The sequence below is a fragment of the Onychostruthus taczanowskii genome, unplaced genomic scaffold (genome assembly GCF_017590055.1).
Source record: "Onychostruthus taczanowskii isolate IOZ18803 unplaced genomic scaffold, ASM1759005v1 scaffold15, whole genome shotgun sequence".
NCBI classification, from domain to species: Eukaryota; Metazoa; Chordata; class Aves; order Passeriformes; family Passeridae; genus Onychostruthus; species Onychostruthus taczanowskii.
In genome coordinates this window covers 4,666,983-4,681,592 of record NW_024498685.1, presented here as the reverse complement: position 1 = coordinate 4,681,592, position 14,610 = coordinate 4,666,983, and the positions used below count along the sequence as shown (strand labels likewise).

General features: G+C 39.8%; 1 protein-coding gene across 3 annotated transcripts in view; it reads right to left on the bottom strand.

Annotated features, from left to right (window-relative positions):
• TBXAS1 (thromboxane A synthase 1) overlaps window positions 1-14,610 on the bottom strand; it is a 227,858-nt gene that overhangs the window by 100,719 nt on the left and 112,529 nt on the right. Inside the window, exon 1 of one of the 3 annotated variants that reach the window (XM_041398881.1) lies at window positions 37-195. The exons of the other annotated variants lie outside the window; for them this stretch is intronic. Coding sequence (XP_041254815.1) covers window positions 37-129 — 93 coding nt within the window. The 5' untranslated portion in view covers window positions 130-195. Of the gene's footprint in view, window positions 1-36; window positions 196-14,610 lie in introns of those variants that run through there. 3 annotated transcript variants of the gene reach the window in all.

The window sequence follows — 14,610 nt, the reverse complement described above, 5'->3', positions numbered from 1 at the left end:
CTGGAATTTGGGAAGATTGTTCAGGAATGGCATTACACTGCTGTCCCATGAAGAGAGGTTCAAATCAGTCCCAAACACCAAGCTAAACATGGATGAGGCTGGAGAAAATTTCTCTTTTTCTGTACTCATTTTCTCTTGGGCTTTAAAAGTCCTGGACCAACTCCTCTCTCAGACGGCGCTGGTTCTGATGCTCCTGCCGTTCTCCTGAGATCGCCTTCACCGAACCTTGGCTTCTTCCCTATCTTTCTAAGGTGACTGGCAAGAGGACTTGTCAACACTCCCTCTCCATGTGACATGAGTGCCAACGCACAGCATGCTGGTGTTGGTGGGGGACACAATTTCTGGTGACAGCTGGTATGTCAGACTGTTACATGCATTTTAAAAGTCTTCAGAAAATATGTTGATTAGAAAGCAAGTCCCGGTCCTTACTCTGTTTAAAAGGAACACTCTCACTAAGAAGTTGTGGCCTGTGACTCTTACAGCTGCAGCAGTTAGTCAAATATAGTAGCTTAAAGCACTGCTCCATGAAGTTCTGTACCAAAATGACTACTGTGAATTTACTAAATCTTTCCTGCCATCTACGAAATTCTTGTCTAGAAAACAGTGGTATTCACCAAGGAGTAAAATGATATAAAAGACAAAAGAGAAAGCACATCAGAAAACAACACACTTCTGACTGGAAGAAGAATCAGAAGATGTCAAGCCCTACAGCACAAAATATTACATCTTATACTATGTCAGAAGATGTTTCCTAATTGTTCCTGAAGATCTGCAATAACAGAGATTCAATAACCTCCCCACTCAAACTCTTCGAGTGCTGTACTATTTTACTGTGGTAGCACAATCTCTCTCTCTTGCTGAAACTTGTGTCTTTGTGCTGTCCAGGCATATTGCAGACATCTACTCCACAGAACACCATTTCACTGAATACACACTTATCAGTTATGCTGTCTAGGACTGTTTTCTCAGTGTTGCTCTGTTCCTCTGCATAGTCTTGCTGATTTACTTCTTTCTTAAGGTACAGTCCCCCTCTGACCCAACATGGTACTCCAGGCAAGAAAGGATATACCCCCCCCCCCCACCCGCCTCCAGGACATTCTGCAAGCTCTATTCCTCTCTATTCACCCTTTCACCCTGGAATATTATATACCACAGCATGACACTGTACTCATGAACTGGTTTGTGGTTCCCTGCAACTTTCAGACTTCTTTCTGAACAATAACTCCCTAGGAAGTTATTCCCCAGCCTTTCTCCTTAAAGCTGGTTTCTCCCCAGAGTCATATGTAGAACATGTCTCTTTGAACTATGAGCATTCCCTTTAAGATTATCTGTGCAACTGAATAACACCACCTCGAATTTTAGCCCTTTCTTTCATAGCCTTTTTCATCCTTACCAGCTTTCTACAGAAATCGTTAGCATACTCGGTACCAACATCTAAATCATTAACAAAATTTCAGAACAATTCTTCAAAGAAGGCACCCTGTGCTCCTCCCTTCCCTTCCAACAGTGGACTGTTCCAAAACACATTTCAGGCATTGTACAGCAATGTCCTCCAGAAAAACCACCCTAAGATTGGTGAATGTGGGCAGAAGGTCTACACTTCTCTGGTTACCAGGAGGTACAGAGACATTCATTTGTGCATGTGAGATCTTCTGAATACTGCAGCAGCAATACAGTTCCCCATGTTACCAGTAGAAACAGTATCAATTTTACTGGGAGAGACCCAAACAAACCAATGATTTTGGCCATCCCAATGCCATCTGTTGATCCCTTTTCTCCTCTGACCCTTCCTTTCAGTCCTTCTTTCATTACTACAGTGCATGTAGTATGAAAATGAATTCTTACAACCTGTTACACACCTGGATATGTCAATATCATTTTGTGCCTCACTATTTCCAATTTTATTGCCATTACATGCTATTTTTTTATCCTTTTTCTTGGAAATCTGACCTACTTTCCACTCTGTAAAAAAACAACTTCTCTTCAGGAGCCATGAAGAACTGGCAGTTTAGCTACACTGGTCTTCCACTGCACTTCCTTAACTTTCCCCCTTATTGGAAGAGCTTGCACTTAATATCATTTCTTTAAGGAGCTGCCAGCTCTCCTTAACACCTTTTTCCTTTACACTTGCCAAATTCTTACTACACTGCATAAGCTTGTAAAATGCACAAGCCTATTTTATATTGCAAACAGGCTAATGGGATAGTTTTACATTCTCAGCAACACCATCCAGTATAGTAAACTAACATCACTGGGACAACACTACAAACCAGTTTTGAGCAAAGATGAGCAGCTTTCAAGTAGAAAAGTACATATAAAGCTGAAGGAAGATATTGACTTGGTTACCGTCATCAGATGACTACTGTAAAACAAAATAAGGGCATTTTTAAAACGCATGAATAGACTATTCTGTTTTGTACAATAACAAGGAAAACCTTGAATAGACTGTCAGAGTTGAAATATCTTGGACCGTTTTCTCTGAATAGCCTCTTTAAATAAATAATCTGTTTTCTAACTTGTCAGGTATCTTTCCTGAAGATCACAAGGGCAGCTAGAAAGGACATCACTCAGTGGAGCACTCCGTCATTTGTAACAGATATTCAAAGGAACAGCAGAATCAGAAGAAAGAGCCTCTAGACAACTGGAAATGAGCATCATCCTGTCAGAAAGTCCTGTATGCTACCCTCTGCCTCACAGCTCTTCTGTGCTGCTAGGGCAGCCATTTACACTAAATCTAGACTCAACTGGGCACTAAATGAATATTCCTTATATCTTCAGTCTTCATTTCAAACCCTGAGACCCAGAATGCAGTGCTCCTGAATGCTCACTGAAATTGACAACAGAGAAAGTTGAAAGCCTTGATCCTGTGAATGCATTAGTCCAAGAAATCAGGTCATTGAGTGCAGCCCCCAAATTAGCAAACACTCTCAGACCTGTGTTTCAACCACCAGCCTTCACTTCTGCTTTATAAAGTGGATATATCACATCACCTCCTCAGAAATGCTAACGATACATTAACATTTCTGAAGCACTTAGAAACTACAATGAAAGAGCAGAATAACAATTCCCACAAGGAAATTACCAATTTTGTCTTCCAAGCAAGGTTTAAATAGCATACAGAGGGAAAAAAAAAAAAAAAAAAAAAAAAAAAAAAGAAAACCAGAAAAAATTACAGGGCAACACTTGGAAAAGTATTTTGCATCCAGTCCTAAATTGAAGGCTGCCCAGACTGTGCACTCTATAAGACAAATCTCCTTTACAAGACAAAGCTCCACTTAGATAATAACAGATGTGATATAAATCTCACTGCATTTGTCTTGAAAGCAAATTCCCTTCCTAAAACCAAACATTCACCCTAAAAAGTGCTCCTAATTGCATAAAGACTGTATACAGCACATTCACAGAGGGACCCAGTTACTGAACAAAAAGCCTGTTAACTATAATATTATAACTACAACACTAACTATAACATTGCCTTTTTAGCACTCTACTTTATGACAGCAATGCTCCCTTAACATAATTTTGGTGTGCTCAGTATTATATACATATAAATGCTGCAAGGAAGGAAAACCAGCTTTTGCCATAAATTATTTTACTCTTTATCTTTAAAACTGGGCACACAGAAATATGTTTGTGTTTATTGGAATACCATCAGCATGACTGTGCATAGCAGATTTCATTTATCAGGTTTTCCTTATTGTTTCTGCAAACACTTTCCTCCTAATTGCATAACCTGTGTTACAGGTTCATATAGCAGGAAAGAAAATGGATTTGGTATGAGAATCAGCCTGAAGTACCTCAGTGAAAGATGAAGTGTCATCTCTTTCCAAATGGACAAAATACTAGATCTATCTAAAAAATATTGGGCTTATAAAAATCACCAAAAAATTACCATAGGAGGCAGCTGTAATATTTTCAGGGGCGGTATTTTGGTTTTTGGGCAGCAAAGGAGGTTGTTGTTAAGTCAAAGGCAATCAGGATTATGTTCCATCTAGCATTATCTAAACACTGAACAACTGCTCTGCGCTTCTTTCTCCTGTGTAATCAACCATTTCTGGTACAGCAATGCTCCATGAAAATGACTGGCAGCATGGTAATCTCTTGCAGTGTACCTGCAAGTGCTGCTGAGTTCCCACAATCACAGACATGCCACCAACCACAACAAGGAAAATTGGACTGATCTGCTTGCAAACAAATCCTTTAAAACATCACTGCTTTTAAAAGAGAAAACAAAATAATATTTGCAGACAAGTGGCATCTCTACAATTGATACAAGAATTCCCTCCCCCATAAGGTGTTCCTCAGGATGACCCCTCAGACCCAGTTATTGGCTTCTTTGTCATGACTCAATTTGGCTTCCTCTGTGTTACTAAATAATTCAGGCAAGTGAATCTTTGGCTCTAAGGTCAAGTGGAACAGAACAGCCCCTGTCCCCAACGTTAAATCCCTTTCCCAAAAACAGTGGAAATAGCCAAACTGCTTCTGGTACATGTTCTTCTCCTGAACTGTGCCCAGACCATGCCTGGGAGAAAACTAATCAATACACAACAAAACTGTGCTAAGAGGCACGTCAAATGGATATCTGTAGGACCTATTCATGCACTAATATCCTGTCTGTGTTTTATCTTGGAGTAAAACCGTAGCCTTCTGTGATTTATACAATATTTGTTCCTTTCCCAAGTTTGTCACTAGCAGGCTAGACTGAACTTCTGGCAGACAGCAATGACTGAACCTCTGGCAGACAGCAACAACTGCCTAGAGCAGAAAGAAGGGTAACAGCACCATTAGGTTCCCTTAGACACCTCTTCTTATTTCTTTGGCAGAAAAATGAGGGATAAACTTTTCCCAGCAGAAGGCAGTTAATGCAGCCATACATACATACTCTTTAAGTATCCTGAAGAGATGGATCTTCAGAGAACCTAAAGGGTACCTATAAAGACCTTTAAAAACCACTCACCTCCACAGAACCAGCTGCTAATCTTCTCCATGTGCTCTGACAACACAGTGAGAAACAAAACTCTATAAAAAACAATATCTCAGACACTTTGTTATCTTAAACTTAGACTTAATCATAGCCCACTCCTAACAAAACTAATCAAAAACAATTTACTTCCACAGGAGTCAAACATCAGCATTCAGTCTGTTCAGATTCAAACAAGGAAATAAGCTCTAGAGCACCCAAAATCCCAAATCTAAACAGTAACTCCAACACTAATTCTGGCATTAGTCATCCCTAGCAAACAGCATTTGCCTGCATGTAAGCTTTCTTCTAGTCCCACAGCTGTTGTGGGATCCAGCTTTAACTGGAATCCCATGCCCATGCTCCCCTGAATTTTAACCCCAATCTCAACTCTACAACCCACACCAATGAAAGCCATTTGCTCCTCTCTCCTTCAGTCTTTCTTTGGTATCCATGGGGACTTCAGCATCCAGAGTTAAGTCTAATGCCGAGTTCCTCCCCTTTTCCATTTTTAGGGAACTTTTTGGGGTATATTCCCGGCGTGAGGGGTCATTCTTCTCCCAGTCTTCAAGAATGCCATGCAATTATCTGTGTTAGCTCTAGTGGGGGATGGCTCCCTCCCCAAGGCAAGCTCCAGAAGCAATGAGCAGGCAGCAGTGCTTGCACATCACTGGGTTAACTTCTTCATCTTCTTATTTTCAAGAAGGTTTTATGTCCTTTTCTTGCTAAAAATTCCCTTGTGATTAGGCATTACCATCTTGTTTAAGAAATTGCATTTTTAAACTGTATTTAATGAAATGGAAGTTAATAAAAAATGAGATAGAAAGTTCGTAGCTTGAAGACAAGACACTATCCCCATACCTCAGACAGGAATTATAATAAAATCTCTTCTTAAGATTACTCATTCAACTCCCCTTGACTGACAGGTCATCACCACCAGTTCAGCCAGCAGGTGGAACCAGCAAACCCATGAACTGCCCATATGGTATTTCATCCAGTCAGTGGCAGTGGCGTGACACTTAACAGATCAACATAACACTTGCTCTTAAAAAAAGCAACAGAAAAAAAAATCCCTGAGATATCTCCAGGAATACATCTTACCAAGCTTGCAGTAAGTAGATCATGAAAGTGGGAAGGCAGGAGATGCCTCCATATATTAGCTTTAAAAATTCCCTGTTGGTAAACTGATACAGTATATTCCTTCCAACTTCCTTGGTGCTCTAAGTCATGCTCAGCTCTCCCTTTATTCATGACATTCAATGACATATTGTGTAGTGGCTTTTGACTGAGCCAGGAAAGTACTGCATTGCATGTTTTCAAAATCCAAAATAGACCTCATTTATGTCATATACCCTGTAGTTCATTGCTGTTTCTATCTGGAAGGCCCTGCATACACAGATGTTATAGCCACATCTCTTCAAATCATGTAAATTTTTTCTCTTCACAAATCATCATCTCATAATGGAGCAAGACCAACTCCTCACTCCAAGACCCAAGCCTTTGCAGAGGACAAAGGGCTGGCATTGCCCACTGAGGGCTGTGTGCCAGTGTGGGAGACCACTGAGCCTCTCATCTCTCTGCTGTGACCGTGAGGGGCCTCCCATCCATGTTAAATTCGAGGGAATCACTACACACAGGAGTTGTCTCTCCCAAAGTAGGCTCACTCTTCCTTTGCCTTTCCAAAACTCTGTTTCCAAATCCTCAGATGCCACACATCCCACACTGTTGCTCCCAGGTAGCTGAAATCAATCTTTCCTTGCCCATTAAAATTATGGGCACAGACACTACTTCACAAACACATCGCTCAAAACCCTCCCAGATCGCCAACTCTGCTAATAGTCAATGGCACTTTTGTCACCTCTTCTTTGTTAGTCTGAAACAAGTTGAATTTTAGCATGTATGATTCAGAAGGTGATCTTACCGCTTCAGAGGGGGGAAAAAACCACCAAACTTACTCCAAAACGTTCATATTGCTTTACAATTTCATAAAAGTGTCCAGTAAAAGTTTTCAGCTTAATTTGAAATCAACATGCCTGCAGAGAAGAGGAGAAAATGTCCATGGATTATCTATTTAATTAAGCTTTTAGGTTCTTCTTGCTCATTAAGGTTCATTTTAGGTTCTTCTTGCTCTTTTTCTTCAAAAGAGTGTGACAGGGTAGAGTTGGTTTCAGTGATTACAGCAATTGCCTTTCATTCTACTGTGTAGATCAGACTATACAAAAAGGCATCTCCAAGCAGATTCTTTTGTTATCAAGTCAGGATCTTCAGCAACTAATAACTACTATTCCTAATTACTCATTGGAAAAGCAGCACAGTCAACCCCAGCTTACAAGCAAATACTGGCTATTTTTCCCCTCTGTGGCAAGCAGCCTGGAAACATCTGTCCTTGCCTCTGCAAACATTCTCTTAGGTCATGGTTTTGTCAATAGAAACCAAAGCGAGTCATTGCAATGAGGTAAATATAACCATCCATAACTGCTAAAATAAACACATATGGCCTCCTGCAGTCTGACCCAAACTGATGCAAGTCACACGTTCCATTTGTTGGTGTAAGCAACACCAAAATTAAGACCATGCATTCATGAGTTTGCATATGGTGGTCAGTTTGCACATTTGGGATCAAAACAATCAAAGCAAAGAAAAAAGTACTTGCTCTTAATTAATTAAGAATTTTGGTATTATGAACAAAATCAGGTTGTACTAGACAATCCATAGTCTATATTCTCAGTTTCTGCTGAGAAGCCATTTTTAAACACATTTAAATCCACTTTCCAGCTGACATAACTGGACTTTTTAATATTGGATAAAGTTATAAGACGATTAAAAGCCTCTCTGTTTATACACACTTCTCTTCAAGGAAAGATTGAGGACCAGAAAGTTCCTTTTAAGAGTATGTAAAAAGTATTTGGAGAAAAGCAGTCCCCAATAAATTTTGGTACACATATATTGCCATGCTTTCAGTCATTGGCATATGTAGGAATGACAGGCAATGCCCATAAGAACGTTGGCTAGGTCTTTTATTTACACAGGACCATTGTATTACATGCTCTGCTCATCCAGGGACATACCTGCAGTAACCTTAAAGCTTCTGAGAAAACCAAGAGAGATTGTAAGTACCACTCACCATCCCAGCATCTGTCCTCTTGGCTGCTGACTCAAATGCCTTGGGTATGCAGCTAGATACCTCAGAAAAAGTTCACCAAAATCAGCACAGACTTATCCAAGCTGCCATGACAGCAATGTAGGAAGAGTCCTATACTTCCTTAAGGTCTCACCACTTTTTTTCTCATGGACATAATAACAAAACATATTCCAGAAGAGAGGTCACTGCAGCTGTGATCAGGAATTATTCCCTTTCTTACAACTGCAGAGTGAAAGAAGTCATAGAAGTAACTCAATCACTGACAGAACAAAACTCACTGTGGTGGAAAAAAGTTGTAACTCCTTCCTGTGGATAAGGATAGGAAGAAAAATAAGGAAACAAGAATAATGAAGGAAATAATTATTACAGCAGGAGTACAAGTTAGGGGGAGGGAGGGATGGTCTGAGGCCTATTAGTTTGCAGAGATTCATTAACTTCTCTTTCATGAATGCCATGGACCACACAGAATTTAGCATTGGCTCAACAAATAATGCTGCAAGTGCATTGTCTCAAAGAATCACCTATAAGTTTCTAGTTGGGGTGCTTCACAGAGAGATGAGAGGACTGCCTTGGAATGATTTCCAGTAGGTAAATATGTGAAAGCATCTCTCTTGCACTCTGGGAAATTTGTCATGGGGGACTGCACTGGTGCAGCTTGGCTCCACCACTCTGGATTCAAAGAACCATGTTTATTGCTGCTACATTTTCTGCACTGCCTGAGCCACCAGCCTATTTCAAAGGCACATGTGAGGGCCATCTCCTCTCAAAACATCATATTCATGGATCTCCTACCTTGGACAAGGTTCAAAACTGCTAAGCTTCTGTTTGGTGATTTCAGCTGCTGAAATCAGCAGGTCCAAGGGATTTGAGGCACCTCAGAAAATTAGCTATGGCTGAGAAAGAGTTTAAAATCTGTATAGTCAAATTAAGCTCCTCAAATAGGGGTTAAATGCTTAGGACCTTCTGGTCACTAGCAGAGGTAAGCGAGGCAGGTGAAGAGGAGGCTTACCAATGGCTTAGTTTAAAAATATCACATGCATGCAACCTTTTTATTTGGAGAGAAGTATACATAAGAAATGTCACTTCTTCATGTACTTCATCTTTTAGTGACAATTTTAGTTTGACCTCTTCCATTCAGGTGTTGCAATACAGAAATAAAATTATATTCAGGCCTGTCTAGCTTAAAATCTCAAAGCACCAAGAAACACTGAAAATAAACAAGTGGCTAAGTAGCTAACTATGACCTGAAGGTGAAAGACATTTCAAAGGGTTTCTGTCAGCCTTCCAGGTTGCCATGTAGCACCTAAAACTTGTTGCCCAATACTCCATTTCCCATGTGACAACATCCTGATACAGAAAATAGACTTCAAACTGTCATTTATCTAATTTGAAATAGAAAATTTGGGATTAATATGGCAAACTGATGTTCTCCAATATGTGTAAAACAACCTGAGGAAAAAGCATCTCACCTTTTTCCCCCAATGCCAAGAAGAAAATTTCAAAACAATATCAAATGAAGCTGATAAAAGTTTTCTTGTGAGGCCTCCTAATGGGTTAAAAACAAAAAATGGGTTCAAGATGATATTTAAATCAAACTACTGGAAGAAAAGGGCTATTAAAAATTAAAAATACTAATACAGCTTTGAGCTTAGGAAGTCAACTATGGGCAGTCAGATGTTACGGGGACATTCTACAGGAAATACTGCTCTGCACTTGCTCTGCTCCTGGGCTCCTTCTCTAAGCATATGCTGCTAGTCCAAGTCAGAACACTCTCTAGCTAAATATTTCAATTTTTATGTTACTTTTCCTTTGAAAAGTCATTCAGAAAGAAAACTCCAGGTCAGCTCTAATGGCAGAATGACAAGCTGTCAACAAATCATAATTGCAGTATCTGCTCAGCTGAAGAATTTGAATTCCCTGCCTGCTACTTCACAATTCTTTCTAATTACATTAAGTGGATATTTACACATCAGGGGAAAAAATTTCCAAATTTCATATAGTAAGATTTCCACATCTATCTGTCAAAACATTAATGTATTTTCCTGATAGCAGTAGCTGCTTTCATTCCTCATCTATTTGTCCCTCAAGAAGAGCTAGGCTATAAAACTTCCTCAGGAGTTGCACAGCACATTTTCAGCATTTTATCTTCCAAGATTTCATATGTGTTCTTATTGCCTAGTTTCAATCAAATAAAAAAATTTCTAATTTATCAAAACATGTTTTGACATGCTTATATGAAATAATGTTTGTGCATTTGCCTCTTACAAATTAATTTGAGCATATCCAGAATTAAATGTTTGTCATAAGATAATTTCAACAATAATAAAGTCCTATTGCACACAGATAACATTACAGGACTTATCACGAGTTCCCTAGAGCTCACAATTCCTGTAAAACAGCTTTAATTCACAAACCACCTGTAAACAGACTGTTGCTCACATCACTCTTACTGATCTCTTCAAGGAGAGAAGTTGAAACACTCCTCTGAGTATCAGCAAGTACCTCATCCAAATAAATTAACAGTATCAACTACTTTTGTATTCTTAAACATTTAGACTTGTAATGAAGCAGTGTGGATTATGAAACATAAAGCATGTCACCATATCTTATTATCTTAAGAGTTCTAGGATAAGATAAAATGTTAAAAACAAAAAAAACCCCACAACCTGGAGTCCACACCCAGAGCTCACAGAACCCTTTCTGGCCAAACAGGCCTCCTTCAGGCGATGCAGCATTTAGGGAGCCTGTTCCACTACTCTTGCTTCCGTTTTAGTGCCATGACATGAAACCAGAGGGATGGATCAGAGCCTGAATTCTCCCCACTCACAGTGCCCCAAAAGCCAGCACCAGCATTTCAGGCACAGACAGGCTGGAAGCTCAGCAAACACACACGAGGACAAGCAACATTTGGGATTCAGACCCTCTTTTATGGAGTGCCTGGGGAAGGAATGTGCGCCAGCCATGAGAATGAGACACCTGCAACCTTGCCCTGAGGATTAACCCCAACAGCCAGGCACACACAGAACAGCAATGAACAGCCTGGCTGGAGGTTCTGCCTGCTGGGATTTCTGTGTGAAAAAAGGAAAGAGGCTTCACTCTCTGGAAGGACCAGACAGCAGTGAAATTGCCAAGCTGTACCCATACTCAGCACAGACACCACACTTGACTGCATGCACCCAGCATGCCATTTTTACTCGCAAGTTATTGGAATCTGCACTTCCAAGCCCAGCTTTATTGGTGGGTGGGAGTTGTAGCTCCCAACCATCAGTGTTGGCCAGCACAGCACACACTCCCACATCACAAGAACTCATTTTGCATCTGTACAGCTGCTTCTCTCACACTTGAGGTTCATGCTGAACACCCCCAGCATCCAGCAGCCTGAAAAATAAAAGGGATGTTGAAACTAAAAAAAAAAAAAAAATAACCCTCTGAGACATGTCTAAAAGCCTGATGATTGTTTTACTTTATTTTTTTACTAGAATAAGTCTTAACCCAAGGAAAAAGCTAAGTTTCTATAACCAAAAGTGACTGCCACTGCCAATATAAGATAAATGTTACTACAAGCATAAAGTGAAGAGCTGAAAAAAGTGAAAAAATGAGAGCTGCCCCACTTGACTGCAAGGAGGGTAAAACGAATGAGTGTCATCCAGCAGCCAGGGCATTTAAAGAACATGTAATGTGACACAATGAAACACCAGCTAGGGAGGGTACATTCCTTTTAAAAATTCAAATCGAGCATTAAACAGAAATATAGAGTTGGTTAGAGAAACTTAAATAAAGCCATGAGGTTTGCAAGAAACTGTCAATATTGCAAAATCAATTTCTTTCTCTAGGCTTTCTGGAAGAAAAGAAGAAAAAAAGTTCTAGAAACTACCTTTTTGTAGATGTTTTTGGAACAAAATAACTTTACCTTGCAAATTGAAACTACTTTTTTTTCAATATTAAAAGCTGTAACTGAAACAAATTATTTCAATCAACTTTTTATTTTTATTTTGGCTTTAAACTCTTCAAAATCAGATATGACATAAAAATTCTGTCTTCCACACATTTCCTAATCAAATCTCAGAAATCACTAGGACAAAGGTTTTAGTTTTTAAATTCTTACTGTTGACAATATAGTATGCCATCAACTCCTACTGCAGTCAATTACAATTATATTAGGAGGATACTAGAGAGCAAAATAAAGCATTAAGAGGTTTGAAAATCTTAAGCTTAGTGCAGTCTTCTTATCCTAAAGCATATGCAGAAATGGGTCCAAATGGATCCAATTCTTTAGTTATGTTATCATATAAATTTTTTTTCCCCCACAGGATCTCTATTTGATTTCTCGCATTTAAGATTTCTAGAGGAAATAATATCCTGAAAGGTTTTAACATTGCACATCACAACCTTTCAGGTGAAACTGATCAGTCACAAACTCAAGATTCTCCCCCTCCAGACATAAAGCTCACATGATGACTTGTAGAAATTCTTTGCCATTTGTGGAGTTCTGTCAGCAGAGAGCGATAGCAGTAAGTCAGTCTCCTCTAATATTTTTTTGTTGAGTCTGTGTTTACTCAGATTCTTCAGGGGCTTATAAACTTAAGCAGTTTGGTCAGATTTTCAAAGTGGTTTTTATATCCAGTCCTTAACACTAGAGGGAACAAAGCCAAAGCCAAAGCAATAGACTCTGGGTTTATTTTCCTCACAATCAATAAATAACCCTAACTTTTCCCTAGGCATTGTCTCCAAAATAGCAGGACCATTTTGACTAAAAAATTCTAAATGGAAAATACTAATTGAAGCAGTTAAACTATGATAATCTACAGAAAGGAAAACATTGTAATGGGAGACATTGGGCAACTTTAATTATAGATCTCGCCATTGGCTCTGTGGCAGTACAGCTTCTTTGGAACTGATGAGAAATACCAATATAGGCCTGATGACATTTCAGCTTGACTGAAGGTCAATGACTGGTTAAACTGGAATGTTTCTGAGCCACTGTTAAATTATTCAGAATTATTTTAGGAAAGCTGTATAAAAAGTGCAAGAGTGCAGTTTTAGCTTCATCTAAATGCACACACTGAGAATGGAAAAGGAAATGGGGAAACTGTCAGTTGCAATTGCCTTGAAAAGGGAAAAAAATAATATCTTGTGTACATTCAACTTAGAATGAATCTAGCAGAAGAGAAGACTGCAAGATAGTTCTTGTTTTTACTACTTATTTCCCCAAACCCTTTACTCCAGGAGCAAGCATGAAAGGGAAAGAAGAGGAATGGAATATTAGTTCAGTAAAGAATGTAATTATTTTTGTTTCTGTTGCTTAACACCAGTGAGAAGAGGTTGGCAGGAGTAAATAATTAACAATAATAGATAAGGCCTTACTTTTGCTGCAGGACAGCTGTTTCCTGATCTCACTATACCTGTTGCTGAATATGTGTCTGTGAGGCTCAATGGAGTCTCTTGGAGCCACCACCGAGCCTTGAGAAACAGATGAAGGAACATGAAAATGCGCAGTGGCCACGTGCGCTCAAAGTAAGCAGCACTCTTTACGCTGGAGAGCTGTGAGACACGTAGTGTAAAAACTCTAATTTTACACCTCTCATCCTCTTCCCTTTCCCCTCTAAGTGTGGTGAATCAAATGCTGACAATACACGAGCAGCAGTGGCCAGTGTCCTGCAGCTTTCCTTGGTCATGGTCAGGAGCTGTGTGTTCACAGCGCGACGCTTCCACGGCACCCCCACAACCCACGGCAGCGCCATCCCCTCCCAAGGCTCGGATCAGCCAGCTATTTGCTATCAATTATTCACAACAAATGGTGCCAAGATATGTGGTTGCTATATAAAGGAGAACTCTCGCTAGAGAGTACAATACTTGCCGACTCATTCTTCACTTGTGATCCTCCAGACTTGTAGCTGTAACACACAGTCAGCGCTGAGGAGTGCACAGTCTCTGAACATCCTTTCCCATGGAGGTTTCATTCTTGCAGAATGAAACTTACATAGTGTAGGTCACAAGCAAGAAAAAAACCAGGGTGGCAGAAATTTTCACTTAGCACAGAGCTACCACAGTTACTTGCTAGGAAGAAGGGAACTTTGCAGGCTGTGGTCAGAGTACCACTGCAAACCATTTGCATCAATATAAGATGCTACAACCCCGTCAGCTGTTCACCACTCTCTCTCTACTGGAGATAACCACCACTGAAATGGAGCTGGTGGAGAGCCCTTGTGAGCACTCGTCTGTTTCACAGCTAAGTCATCCTGCATGGTTTTGAAAAAGTCCACACTGACACAAAGTAAGATGAATTGTCTTCTGAGCTGAACCAGAGGAGGAATGCTCAAGTGATCCATGTCGTAGACCTTGCTGTGGAAACGGTGAGTCCAGTTAAGACATCTCAACAAAAGGTTGTTAGCACTGTGCTAGGTAAGAGCATTATCATTATATCAAAAAAGAAAAAATAAAAAAGGACCTTTCATACTTTTAAGTTCAAATATAAACATTAAGGCAGGCAAATGGATTAAGATATCTG